Genomic DNA, 14,402 nt, shown 5'->3' with positions numbered 1-14,402 from the left:
ACACTTGAAGCAAGCATGGGCCCCGTTGAGTCTGGCAGGTGAGCGGAGTACCACATAGAGAGAACTATGCATCCTGATCACAACTACAGCAACAGAGAACAACCAAGCCAAAAATTAAGTGCAAACACTGTGAGTGACTTTGGTTTTATCTCCACAATGCAGGGAACCAGGAAGGTGAGACACGGACTGACTGACTTTGTCCTAAAGCAAGCTGGAATTGCTCCTGTTGATTTCTTTGAAAATCCCTGATTCGTTTTCCTAGTCTCTCACAAGCCTTGGACCTATTTGTGCTATACCATCTATACTTTTGAACCTTATTTCATCGGTTTTGAGTTCTCTATTGAAAGCTCTGCAGTGACAAGAGCCTCCCAGGCTCTATTGGTTGTATGTTTGCTGTCGTTCCACATAGCATGTATGGAAATCAGAATGTCTGCAAAATCTCTGATATTTGGGAGCACTTTTCAGGGAGTGATAGACATGTCTTTCTCTCCCTCTTGCTTTGCTCTGTCCCTCTCTAGCTTCCTCGTTCTTTCTCTACCTCTCTCTCATCACTATCACACTCATGTCATGACATATCGTGCCATTTCATGACATAACATTCCTTGTAAGACTGATATACCCTGTAAGCTTCCAATTAGCTCTGTTTGTCAGAAATGGTAAGCTCCAAGTTAAACATTCCTGGTAGACAGCTCCCAGTCTGACCTTTCCTGCAAGTTCCCAGTTTGATATTTCCATGAAGCTTGACTTCCCCAGTCAACAATGAAGCTGAAGTAGCCAATTTATGCAGTTCCAGTGAACTACACTGTAACATTTTAAATGTGCCCCAAACTCATTGTGAGCAAGGCCCCACTGGTGAAACTGTTTGTGCACCTCAAAATGAAGTGTCATAAATAACCCATAGAGCAAAACGTAAGGCCTTCTAATGAAGCTTAGCCCTAATCTTATTAGTTGAAGAAATGTCAGTTGTCATAGCCCAGAGAGATATTGGGCCTCATTACAAGTGAGGCGGAACGTGTTAACGGGACCCGCTAAAGGAGGCGGACCCGTTAAATCCGTTCCACCTCATTACAAGTTCCCTCGCGGGACCCGGTAAGTAACGCCTGGTCAAACCAGGCATGCTTACTGGGTCCCGTGAGGGGAAGAGGGACAACGGGCTGCTCGTAATCAGCCCGTTGTTTGCTCCCTCCCCCATTCCCATTCAGCCCTATGCGGGCTGAAATGGGAATGGGGAAGGTCCGGGCCCGGGTTCCTGGAGGGAGGAATTACCAGGCCCTCCGAACTCGGAATGGCCCGGTAATTCCCCATTCTGGGAACCCGTAGCCGGACCCGATTTTGGCGGCAGCCATGCCGCCAAAATCGTAATGAGGCCCATTGTGTGTGAACAGTGACGTGTCACATATAGCAAGCGGTCACAGTTTGCAACTGATATGATCAGACACTGTATAAAATTAAATGTTTGTTAAGAAAAGTTCATGGTACGTGTATAATATCCATCTCAATTAAAATCCATAATATATTGCATCACTATATAGTTTTAGACTTGTAGCATGGCTGTTTGTCATCTATATAACAGAGCTAAGCATGTGTAATTTTAATTGTATTATTTGTACTGTAATTCCCGATTGTCCTATATGTATTTTCTGTGTGCCTTATAATCAAGATAAACTTGCTGTGGATAGCCATTGACTATGGCTTTGCCATATTATTATTTTTAATTGCATCTTGCTTTCCCGGAACAGATGTGTGTGTACTACTCTGTACTCCCGTGTAGCCTATGTTTTTCCTCTTTGTCTTATTTACCCAGATATAAATCAAACGAGGAGTATGTGTATGTACGTGGCCGAGGGAGAGGGAAGTACATATGTGAAGAGTGTGGTATACGCTGCAAGAAGCCCAGTATGTTAAAAAAGCACATTCGTACGCACACAGATGTCCGGCCCTACCACTGCAACTACTGCAACTTTTCCTTCAAGACTAAAGGTAAAAAGTCAACTCACATAAGGTTTGTTTCATATTCTGTTATTGCTTCAAGGAATGGCTCAAGTATTTAATAGAGGAGCGATTTACTAGAGCAACTAAATACCCACTGTCACATCCTTTGAAACTATAGCATTTCAGCAGGTATATTTGGACTCAAGTAGATCTTTGCATGGCTCTCAGCAGTTGAACACCATTTTTCTAACAGTTTTGTTATAGTAGTCTGCTCCAGCAGTGACACTTAGTGGTCAGTTGAGCATACACAGGTCCAATCAGCCGCCTTTCTTTCCGGCAATCATCTGCAAGTAGTGGGCAGCAATAAGGTTCTTAGTGACAACTGCATTTGTTATGTGATGTTCTGTTAATGGGATTTATACTGTGCACCGCTGCCATTTTCATGGTCTCCAGGTGCACACCCGGATGAGAAGTGGGTTTGTTAGTATGAAGGGAGGGAGAGCACACATGTGCTTTTCCTGTTGTGTTGGTAGTTTCAGTTTTGGAAAAACAGTCACAGTGTATGGGTTTGTTTCTATGTGCTATGGGTCAATGGGTGTGTGAGCGCTTGAGTCCTTAGTGGAGGTCTTGTATGCTTGTTGTGTAGGGGTGCATTTATCGTGTTGCGATTGTGTGGGTTATTGAAGGAGATGTGCTGTTTTACATTTTGGTGTCACTATGGGTGTGGGGTGTTGTGTTTGTGATGTATAGTTGGTCGTTGTGTAGTGTGCAGGAGTATAGAGTTTTAGTAGGATAAGTGGGGGAGAAGCAGGTGATCCTCATACCAGGATATAGGGGTTTAATCATTGTTGCCAAGTTTGATATAACAACTATGAGGTGGTTAACAGCGTTGGGTCTCTCTTCCACTTGCAGGCTAATCCGCTTGGATCATGTTACCTGGGAATCCCAAGCCATGCTGTACCTCTTTGCTTTAACGCTGCATGCTTCTCTTTGAGCATGTGCCATGGTTTGCCGGCTAGGTCAGAAAATTAAAGATTAAGGGCCTCATTATAACCCTGGCGCTCCCGTAATGAAGGGGGCCGGTACGAGTTTCCCTTTGCGGGACCCGGATCAGACATCTGGTAAAACCAGACGTCTTTTCCAGGTCCCGCGAGGGGAAGAGGGAGGTAATAACGGGCCATTCGTAATGTGCCCGTTATTACCTCCCTCCCCATTCCCATTGAGCCCTATGGGGGCTCAAATGGGAATGGGGAATTGTTCCTGCAAGGAGGAATTACCGGGTCCTCCTATGTCGGAATGACCTGGTAAATCCTCATTGCAGGAACCCGGTAATGGAGCCCGGTTTGGAGGCAGCCATGGTGCTAATAGCACCATGACTACCTCCAGAATCGTAATGAGGCTCCAAATGTTTTTAGTGATTTCCTGTAGGTCAGGTGTCCCTCTATTGTGCATGTTCCCTTGCGGAGGGTGTTCCAGAGTTTTGTTGAGCTGTTTCAGAAGGGTGATTCACCATATTTCCTGTTTTGATTTTTATTTTGGTTCAAAATGAATGTCATTGGTAGACCTCGCTGTGCTTTTTGGTCTGTAGTTTTATTTTTACAGGAATTCTGCTCCTTGACTCTGTGCAATGCAAAGTGTTTTGAATTAGACCTTTTAATTGACTTGAACGGGATAGCATTGATAGGTGGTAGGGTGTGATCATGATTTTAGTTTTATCGGGTTTGAGTTTAATGCTGTTGTTGCTCAATCATGCATTGATTTGTGAGAGACAGTTGACAAGGGTTTGGTCTATGTCCTCGCAGGTATCGATTTTGGTGATGATTTGAATATCTTCTGTATAGTTGTAGCATGTGAGTCTGTGTCCCTTGATGAGTTTTATGAGTTTGATATGTAAAGAGTTGTAAGGTAAATTTGAAGAGTAATAGTGAGGGAGGAGCCTTGTGGAAACCCATAGGTGAGTGTGCATCATGTTGAGCAGAATGGTGGTAGCCATATGGTTCCCGTTCTTTCTGCCAGGAAGGGTTTCATTCACTGTAGTGCGGTGTTGCTTATCTCTGCTTCTTGTATCATTTTAAAGAGGTGTGAGAAACCTGATGGCGCCTCATTTCCTTCTCCCTGATATCCTCTGCTCCGGTGGCCAGGGAAAGGCCATCGCTTTTTGATCCCGACCCTGGGGGTGGATATGCGAGGGACGATCACCTGGGTGGAGGAGATTTGGGGAATGGAAAGAGGGTGTCCTTAGGTGAGACACAGTATTCCCCAGTCCCATTTCACAATGAACCTTCAGTCTAGGAAGCCTTGGGTAAACCATTGGTCTAGAGGGACATGGAAGAGACCAATAAGAACACCTTGAGCAAGGTAGACCCACATCCGCCTCCTCTTGTTAATACAAGAAATTGTCAGAATGCACCCTACCCTCCCCCTGCCTTTGTGGGTGGGAGGGTCTTCCCCTCTTTCACACACACAAACTGTCCCACATTCATATTCCTTCAAGAGTGGGGTGAGGAAGAGGCAATTGGGAGTAATGCACACTTTCATTTGTGCACAGCACTTTGGTACTGAGACGAGGAAGAGGACTATGGAGCACCACTACAATGATCAGGCTTGTCCCACTAGTAAAGATAATAATGGTCAGGAAAAGGACTTGCACCTGCATCCAATTGAGAGGCTAGAGGTGCATATAAAGAGAGAGAAGCGAGAGGAAAGGGGAAACCTGCCTGGGGAGAAGGATACGTCAACCCGACGTGGAGCAGGCTGTAGAAGGGCCAGTGAAAAGGACGCTGAGCGCTGCAGGGGATCGAGAAAGACGCTTGGGCCTGAACATACCACGAGAGGGTTGAGAGCCCTGCAGATCCCTGTGCTGTTTGTCCACAGCCAGAGCTGTGGGACACAAAGACTCCAATATGCTGCAGAAAGCAGCAGGAAGGTTTGGAAGAGGCGGACGCTGCTTGCCGGAGCTACCGACAAGTGAAAGGGGAGTGAGAGAAAGCCGAGAAGAAACGGAAAGCAACTGGAGGAGCGGCTGTGTACTAGTTAGTGACAGAGAGTGAACACTCTTGCTGGGGCGCTCCATTGGTTGGGTTTGGGCAGAGGAAGATGCTGATCGAAGGAAAACTTGTAATGAATGGGTCTGGAGAGCTAATAGAAGAATATTGAATATGAACAAGCTGCAAAGTACTTTATGAATGATTGAATACTGAACTAAGGAAAATATATACAAAGTATATGAAAATAATGCACGAGTGAAAAGAAAGTGATGTGCATTTACGAACACAATGAAAACAAGTAAAAAGCATTAATGGACAATGTGAAAGTGTGAGCTAAGTAAAAGCCATTAATGACAGTTTATGAACCAAATGATAAGCTCTATAGGATAGTGTGAAAGCAAGGTGGTGACAAGGAATACACACCACAAAGTGAGTTGTGTGAAAGTCACGTTCTGGCCGAGTCAAGAGACCTCTAAGGAGAAACAGAATTGAATATGGACTAATGACAAAGGTTCAGAAAGGAAGCCTGTGTTGGCAAGGAAGTGCAACAAGAACAAGTGAACATTACAAAGTGCCAAGGATTATCGGTTGCATGTCCTGGAATGGGTGGACCGTGTGGTCCGGCAACTGTGCCTAGACAGAGTAACCCCTAGTTGGAGAGAACCAAGAAAAACCAAGATACTGAAGCTATTTTGCCTAACAAGTGTGAAAGTGATTTAAAAAAGAAGCAAGCTTTATGAATTGTTGAAAAGCCTAAAAGGTTACAAAGTGGATTTGGAATCATTATTGAAAGCTGCAAGAGTTGAACTGACTGTGATTCTGAAGCTAGAACTGCCTTCTGAAGACTTTGTGAACTGTGTTGAACTTGGGGAAGGGAACCTTGAGGTCTTTTTGTGGAACTGTTTTGAACTTGGGGGAATGGGGAGCTGAAAAGCAAGCCAGGAGCTGGAAGAAGCTCAGCAATTTATTTTGAACACTTTTTCTTTGGTTGCCGACATCCCTACACATTGTATATCTTTAGTTGTGAGGGCAAGTATAGGCTTTAGACACAGACTGTTGAGTTGAACTTAATGACACAGACAATCCTTAGTTTCTTTAGGAGGGGAAATCCCACCTTGGCATAGGACAAGTTAGGCCTTACTCCATCCTGATATTTAAAAAATAAACAATTTTATTTTAGAAAAGTGAATCTGTTGTCTATCTTACTTCATGATGTCTTCACAGAGGGTTTCATGGTTAACTGTGTCAAAATACACCAAAGGGTCTAATAGTGTCATGTTTCAAGTGATGTTGGAATCAGAGTTCATTTATAGGTCGCCCCAGATGGATTTGCTAATTCAGTTCCTCTCGTGGGCCTGAAGCTGACTTGTGCTTGGTCTGGTATATGGTTGGTTTCCATGTGTGTCAGGATTTGTCCATATACGTAGGATTCTTGCAGTTTTGCTACATAAGAGATGGTGGTTATAAGCTGGTAGTTGGTGAGGTTTTCTGTGTTTCCCTAGGAATCTTCGTGCAGTGTTTTAATGTAGGGAGCTTTGAAAACCCTAAGTACGGTTCCTGTTTGTAGTAAATGGTTGATGAGGATCCCAAAGAATTCTGTCGGTGTCACTTGGCTGAGGTTGGTCTTGTAGATGTTTGGTGGGCAAGGGTCTACCGGCAAGCCAGCTTATGTCAAGAGCACAGCAAAGTAGTTCAGTATTGTGGTTGCCTTTACAAAGTCATAAATGTAAAACAAGTCATCAACATTATACCCAAGGACATAAGAAACAATAGCACAGACAACCCAATCGCAAAGTCTAAAAACGTTTATGCTGAATAAACACAAAGGTCATTAGGACAGTTGACAGAGTGAAAGGGAGAGTATTCCAGAGCCTGAGTACTAAGTAGCTGAAAGAACAACCACTGTAGTTGACTCCTTACAGATAGGGTTTAGTAGAAGAAAGGAATTATACAAGGACAGTATTTAAGGATTTTGTTGACCAGAAAAGTTGGATACTGTGTATAATATGCATGATGAACATAGCATAGGATCTCAAAGTAGATTATCACTTTTACTGGGAGCCAATGTAGAGAGTATTTTAGTCGCTATTTTGAGATGCTGCAAATAAAAGGATATTTTGTTTTAAGCGAGCACACAGTTTAAATTCCCAACTGGTAAATAAGAAATATAATTTAGTTTTAACAAATAGCTACATTGAATGTGTTGAATTATAAGACAAATGCTTGTCAATTTCCATAATTGAAAGGAAGCATGTTTATCACAGAGGCTGTATTCAAGACAATTAACGCTATAGTAAAGATCCTTTTTGTACAAGTTCTGCTCATGTCACAGGTCTGAGCACCGCACTTTGGGCCCACCTTGCTGTTAGTGGACGTGAAGCATACTGAAGAGAAGTATTTTGTCTGTGGTGTTGCACAGCTGCAAGCTTTGTGTGCTGATGAGCAGAGTGTAGCAATGACATCGGACATACTTCTACCTTAGCAGTGGTACTGACGCACCTCCTTTTCCTGCCCAGCGTTTGCTCGTTTCGGAGCCGGCATGCTGTAGTCAGTTCATGGTATTGTGCGCAGCCTGTGACTCCGCACTTAAGGGCTTTGAATTCAGCTCTGCTAAATGCTGTGCCAAATTGGAACAGGCAGCTGTCCTGTCATGGAAAGGCAGGGGGAAGCGGGTGAGCTGTATTAGAGTCATCCTATGTATCTGCAGGACCTTGTGTAACGCATGGAGCACACTGTACTATTGGCGGCACAGATGGTGCTTTCAGCAGGTGAGCAATGAATGTGGTATTTTTGACCAGTCAGCCATAGAAATTGCAGTAGAATGTTAAGCAACAATGATATGTCAGTCCACCCTTTTCTAGAATCGTAGTAGGTCATCATGGAGTACTACACTTCCAGTTCATGTTTGTGAACACTGTAACAGTTTTTGAAGGAAGACTGGGTCCAAGCAGCACCTTGTGCATCCTATGTGCTTGTGGAATAAATGGTCAACCCGCAGCCCATAATTTCTCCATCTCTTTGTTCCAGTTTGAATACAATAACAAGGAAGATGTCCCATGCATCCTAGAGTTTTCTAGTCTGGCGCTGCTGGGACTATCTGCAGCTTTAGCTGGCATTGCCATCAGTGGTCCAGTTCTATCCAACTGCAGGGCTATGGTGGTCTCTTGTGCTTACTTGCCATGCCCGTCAGTGATGTCCTCTGTTTTATTTTCACCAGCGGACGAGAGTCCGCACCCCACGCCTTTTTTCAAAATATTGGCGAGTGATTTTGAGGGTTGATTATGTCTTGCAAAATGTATATATGTGCATTACCTTCATTCTGGCAGATTCCTGGACCAACATTTAATTTCTTCCCTTATAGTTTTCTCTGTACTGCTCTGTTATCTTTGTTTAAATCTATCCACAAATCAGTCACGCCCACCGCATTGCCACTCTCAGACCCAACTTTCAGTGCTATGCGGACGACACTCAACTCATTTTAAGACTCACTTCCGCCACCTCCTCTCCTTCTCTCATCTCCGACTGTCTGTCCGCCATCCAGGAGTGGTGTGCCGCCAATGATCTCTGCCTTAATGCCAGTAAGACCGAGATTCTCCTCATCGGCACACCTGCTCCCTCCTTTCCTGTCACTCTCTGGCTGGCCTCTCTTGGCCCTCTTCCTGCTCCCACCTCTGAGGCTAAAAACCTGAGGGTCATCTTCAACTCCACACTTTCCTTCTCTTCTCATATCTGCGACGTCTCTAAAAGGTCACACTACCAGCTGTACCTCCTCAGAGGTATTCTTCCTTTTCTCTCCTTCCCCCAGAAGCTCGCTGTCTCCAGAGCCCTGGTTCTCTCAAGACTGGACTACTACAACAGCCTCTTTCTAAATCTTCCTGCCTCTACTTTCCACCCTCTGCACCTCATACAAAACAGCACTACGAGACTTGTCCTTGGCCTTAAGCCTAAGGTTAATATCTCTCCAGGACTGAAATCTCTGCACTGGCTCCCACTGGTGGCGAGGATTAAGTTCAAAACCCTCTGCATTGTCTACAAGGCCTTCTGGGGCCTGGGACCTCAATACCTCAACTCTCTCTTCCTAAACATCTTCCTTCTCTAGCTCTTCGCTCATCTGCCTCCAACTCCCTCAGAGTCAGTCGCTTCTCCAAGCAGCGAGTTTGGGGTAGATCTCTTTCTTCTGCTGGGGCCTCCCCCTGGAACAGCCTCCCTGCCTCTCTGAAACTTGAGGAGAACCATCTCCAGTTCCAGAAGCACCTCAAGACCTTCCTCTTTTCTTCTGCTTTCTCTCCTCCTCTCCCTTGCTGATCTCCTAGCTGAATCTGAAACTGCACTGGTTACCTGGCTACCGTCTGATTCGGGCCCAGCTGCGCTCCCCGCCAGTTGCACTCCTGCACTGCCCTCCTGGCAACCCTTGCACTTGGGGACTGTTTCTGTATCCGTACAGCCCCTACTAGCACTTGACCCCTGATGTCTGCACTTACCTTGCACTTGCCACCAGCTGGCTGCAAATTTGTCTTTTATTTATTGTCTTTTTTGTTTCACTGTTATCCTATGTACTGCACTGCCCCCTCCCCTTTCCCCCTGCACATTCCCCCTTCCTCCCTCCCCTGCACTTGCGCAATCTCAATTCATTTATTAGAGCAGTTTCCGTGCAGTGACTGGAGCGGAAACCTGCCTCTAGGGGGTCTCGGAAGTTGTGGACGGCTGATGAATTGGTAAGACAGTTGAACACAACCCTTTCGAGTATTTTAGAGTAATGCGGAAGGAGAGATGCAGGGCGAACGTTAGCTGCTAGGTTTTGGGTCAGTCCCTTGCTTTTTTAGGAGAGGGATGACTGGGGCTGTTTTGAAAACAGAATGAGAGGACGCAGAGTTGCAGGACAGGTTGAGGAGTGCAGCTAGGTGAGAGGCCAATAATGGGGCAATAGGCTTGACTAGCTGGGGAGCAAGAGGGTCGGATGGGGCACAAGAGGAGTTGGCCTTCATCAGTAGAGAATAGGGCTTTGTCAGTATTAGTGTGACTAAAATGGGAGATAGAGGCAGAGGATGATGGTAGAGTAGGCAGAGTGTACAATCTACGAGGAGTGTGTGTGAGGAAGGTTAGGAGAGAGTCTTTAATTTTAGAAATTTTGCAGTGAAATATTCAGCTAGGTCATTAGCTGTGAGAGTGGAGTTGATAGTCATAGGCTTTGGAGTAATGAATTTATGGCGCCCTGTAGCCAGCGAGGATGTTTGGAGTGAGAGTCAATGAGGGTTACGTAGAATTCCCTTTTCGCTCTATCAAGAGTGGACTTGAGTGTTCAGGGAAGGGAGGTAGAGTCGCAGGTCCACATGTGAGTGGGTACGCCTCCATAAGCACAGCAGCCGACGCTTGTCTGTGCAAAGAGAGTGTATGGATGGGGTGAACTATGGTTGAGGATGTTGAGACCTAGGGGTGAAAGTAAGCAATATGAAGTGACAGGAGAATTAGTCATATAGTAGGGATTGGAAGCGGGAGAAGGCAGTAGAGGGGGCATCCAATGTGAAGGCGGAGAGTGAGAACTGTAGGACAGAGAGAAAGGGTGGAATGGCAGAAGGTTTACATTTTCTTTTTTTAATGAGCGAAGCAAGTGGTGAGGAAAGGTCATAGGGTGGAAAGGAGATGGTGATGGAAACAATGGAGTGATCAGATATGGATGGTGTGACAGTAATATTAGTGGCTGAGTGAGAGGTGGTGATGAATATGAGATTCAAAGAGTTACCCCCTGTGTGGGTTGGTAGGTTATAGAGTGGAAAGTGTGATCACTAAAAAAAGACTGAAGTTGGATTTCTGTGAGGTGGTTGGAGAGGGAAGGTTAAAGTCAGAGAATCAAGGAGTTGCCCGAGATTATCAAAGAATGGTCCGGTGGGACCAGGATGGCGATAGATGGAGATGATGTGAACCGAGTGAGGCAGGGCAATGTTAGAGATGGTAAATTAAATTCAAACGAGGTCGGAGAGGACGTGGCATTAAAAATTTTTGAGGCATTGAGGCAAGAAGAAAGTAAAAGTCTGACGCCTACACCTCTGTCTGTCAGTCGAGTGAATGAAGGATAGTTTGGAATCTTGAAGGGCTTCAGAGTGGCAGTGGCAGATGGAAAAATCTAGGTTTCAGTGATAGCAAGAAGGTCTACAGGAGGAGAGCTGTAGTGAAAGTAGTCGGTGATAAAAGAATTTTTGTTGCAAACAGACTGCACATTCCAGAGTGCAATGTTCAGTTGAAGAGTTAAGGAAGAGTAGAGAAGTTGAGAATCTGAGGAAGAGAGGTAAGGTGGACAGGCCCTCGCAGGACAAGGCCGCAGTGTTGTGCGATGCAGGTGCGCAGGAGACGCTTCCCATCGATACGTAATATGTTGCGCCTATGTCCATTCATCCAAAACTTTAAGAACCGAGGATCGGACACTCTGTGGCAAAGCCCTCACAGGACAAGGCTGCAGTGTTGTGTGACGCAGGTGCGCAGGAGACAAAGGGGTAGCCACACAAAGTGCGAGCACGCATCGCTGCGACCGAAAAAGTAAGAAAGGTGCGGGAAGTGGGAGCAGCCACTACTGCTCTCTATTAAACTTCCCGGCCTTTGCGTGTTCTTCTGTTTTGTCCACCGATCGTCTGACATAACGTACTCTGTCGCTACACAAACCTAGGCTCTCCCCTTACCGTCCTTGTCCCTGTTGTGTTGTTAACTGTGTCCCATTAGGCTCTCTCAGACGCACTAGGGTCCCCATCCATCTGTGGTTACTGTTGTCCTGTGAACTCTGTCCCATCAGGCTCTCCCGCTCTCTAGGTCCCCATTCATCTGTTGTCCTGTGAACTGTGTCCCAATATTTGTCTCACCTATCTGCTCCCCGTGTGCTCCCTTGCATGACTCCCCTTGCTCCATCTGCGGCTTGTGGGATGTATCGACCCACTCATCCAAGCCCTGCAACATCACTGTGCATTGCCGGCAGCAGAAACATCAGAATGGTCACTGGAAAGCATGCTGCTCGCTCAAAATCACCAGAAAATGTGCAGTGAAAACCTGAAAAACAGGCCGCCATCCACTTTTGCCTATCATAGTGAGCACAGGAGACCACTGCCAAAAACCACCATTGGGCTACCCACAAAGTAGCCTGAAACCACTTGGCAATAGCAATGCTGATTGCCAAAAGAAACACAGAGCTGTTTGGGAATCCGTTTTCTTGATTGTCAAAAATGTGCTAAAATCATGGCTCACAAAACCACCAAAAATATCCAACCTTCTTGTTGGGTGTCCCACATTACTCTACTGCAAGAATGCACATCAATACAATATCAGCAAGAATCCTATGCTATCTGAGCAAAATCCCCTTTTAAAGATACTGATGGAAAGACAGCTGTCAAAAATGGGTGCAGTACCGTTACTGGCCTCTACCAAGAAGCCGGCTTTTTAAAACCACTCTTTGTAATGTTGAACATGGAACCCCAAACTATGCCAAATAAATACTGGCTATCAGAAGCATAAGGGGTGGAGACAATTTAAAACTATATTCTGAAATGACTTGAAGGAAGCAATTGTTTAATGTATGTATTAAAAATGTGGGTTATATTGTAAGAAAAGACAATTTGTAGACATTGGTTGCAGAGTGAAAAAGTTTCCCACACTGGGATCAAACAGATGCCACACCTTTTCCCCGGACAAAAGAAGCTTCCTTCTGCCCTTGGCCAAGAGATTGACAGACTGGTGTGAACAGGAACTAGCCAAGGCACCCTGGCATGTTGCTCTCAGTCAAGACAATGGATTCTTTGGGATGAATAGGAATATGCTCATTTGGGTGTAACTGGTCAACAACTGCTCTGGGAGTGACAGGACATGTGACCTTCTGAGTCAGGCAGCTCTGGGGGCGGAGACAAACCATTGTGGATTCAGGTAGCCCAGCAAATATATGTTTTATAAAATTGCTTATAACAAATTTTACCAAGCTGACAAAAATATGAAACTTTGGGACTCTTAAAATGAAAAAGTCACTCACAATTTAAGACTAAGCTGGACGCTGTGTGATGTTCTGAGACCAAACCCTGGAATTTATTAATATTGTAGCTGCAGTGCTGTTGCTATGAACATAAGAACTTACAGTAATATGCCCAGAGAGGATCTGCATGCATGTATCAAATTTGGTGCAGCACTAATATTGGAAAACTCACCAAAAGCGCAAATAAGTGGTCATTTCTGAACCCAAGTGTCAGTCTAGAAAAATGGATAACTCTCATGATTGACGGCAAACGTATTTTGGTGGCCGAAGGCCAACCGTCTCATGCACGATACGATAGAAATACAGGTTTCCGAGTTTACCAATGAACGGCCATTTTGATGTAGCAAGGATCGCCATTTTGTTTTCTAACAATTGCTCATTGCTTTCTGTTCAAATTGCTTCACAGCACATTTTCTGCTTACACTGCTCGACTGTTAATATTGTTGTCTGAACGTGAAAGGACAAGGCCGCAGGGCCGCAAGGCTAATAAGAGTTTGTTGAAACACAACGTAGGCAGCGCCGGGAAGGAATGCCCGGCTCCCTCCCGAATGTAGCCTTGAAGCAGAGCCGCAGGACATTTAATCATTTCACAGCTGCCAGCCAGTTTTGTTCGCGCCCAATATCCAAATTGTGAGGTGTAGCGCTTTGAATCCTGCAGAATTAGCGAATCACCACCCCATGATTGCTTAATGGTCACTGAGGAAGAAACGAAGGGGACAGTTGATTTAAGTGACACCCCACAAAAAGAGCCAGATGGAGAGTTATTTTGTGACGGCTCTTGTTTTAAACTACCTGATGGCACGACAACTGCCGCTTACGCTATCACTACCCTAGAGAACGTTGTAGAAAACAAAAGAATTCTCTACAACTCGGCACAAGCCGCAGAAATAATAGCATTGACCAGAGCCTGTGAGATTTCTGAAAATTTGAACGTGAATATCTATACTGATAGTCGGTATGCTTTTGGGGTGGTTCATAACTTTGGTCGACTCTGGGCTGAGAGAGGTTTCTTGACGTCACATGGGGCCAGAATTCAACATGGCCCTTTGATTGTACGATTGCTGTCTGCACTCACATTTCCAAAACGCCTAGCAATAGTGAAATGCGAGGCACATAAAAAGTTAACATGCAAAGTGGGAGAGGGAAACGCATTTGCAGACAGAATTGTGAAGCAAACTGCCACTGATTTGAATAATAATATGATGACAGTTCAGACTGAGGAAGTACCCTGTATGATAGAAGATGGAATTGCCACTGTCAAAGACATGCAGGCCGAAGCCACGACCGATGAGATACAAGGATGGACAGAGGGCTCTGCTGAGTTAGATTTAGAGGGTTGTTGGGTGGACAAGGGAACTAAAAACTTGATGTTTCTTATGTGACTGCAATGGTCACAATGGCTCACAGCCCTACTCACATCTGTGCAAAAAAAAAAATAATACAACACTATCTACAGTATGGCAGAATGCAAACCTAAAGAA

At 45.1% G+C, this 14,402-nt stretch overlaps 1 protein-coding gene across 2 annotated transcripts in view; it reads left to right on the top strand.

Moving 5' to 3' along the window:
* The window catches only part of HIVEP1 (HIVEP zinc finger 1), a 1,356,272-nt gene that overhangs the window by 921,584 nt on the left and 420,286 nt on the right, over positions 1 to 14,402 (top strand). For both annotated transcript variants that reach the window (XM_069620429.1, XM_069620430.1), the window contains exon 6: positions 1,805 to 1,980. In XM_069620429.1, coding sequence (XP_069476530.1) covers positions 1,805 to 1,980 — 176 coding nt within the window. The remainder of the gene's footprint in view (positions 1 to 1,804; positions 1,981 to 14,402) is intronic.

This window comes from Ambystoma mexicanum, chromosome 5q (genome assembly GCF_040938575.1).
Source record: "Ambystoma mexicanum isolate Mex_15411 chromosome 5q, UKY_AmexF1_1, whole genome shotgun sequence".
NCBI lineage: Eukaryota > Metazoa > Chordata > Amphibia > Caudata > Ambystomatidae > Ambystoma > Ambystoma mexicanum.
Note: the sequence above shows the minus strand (reverse complement) of the source record. Positions and strands in the feature narration are given on the sequence as shown.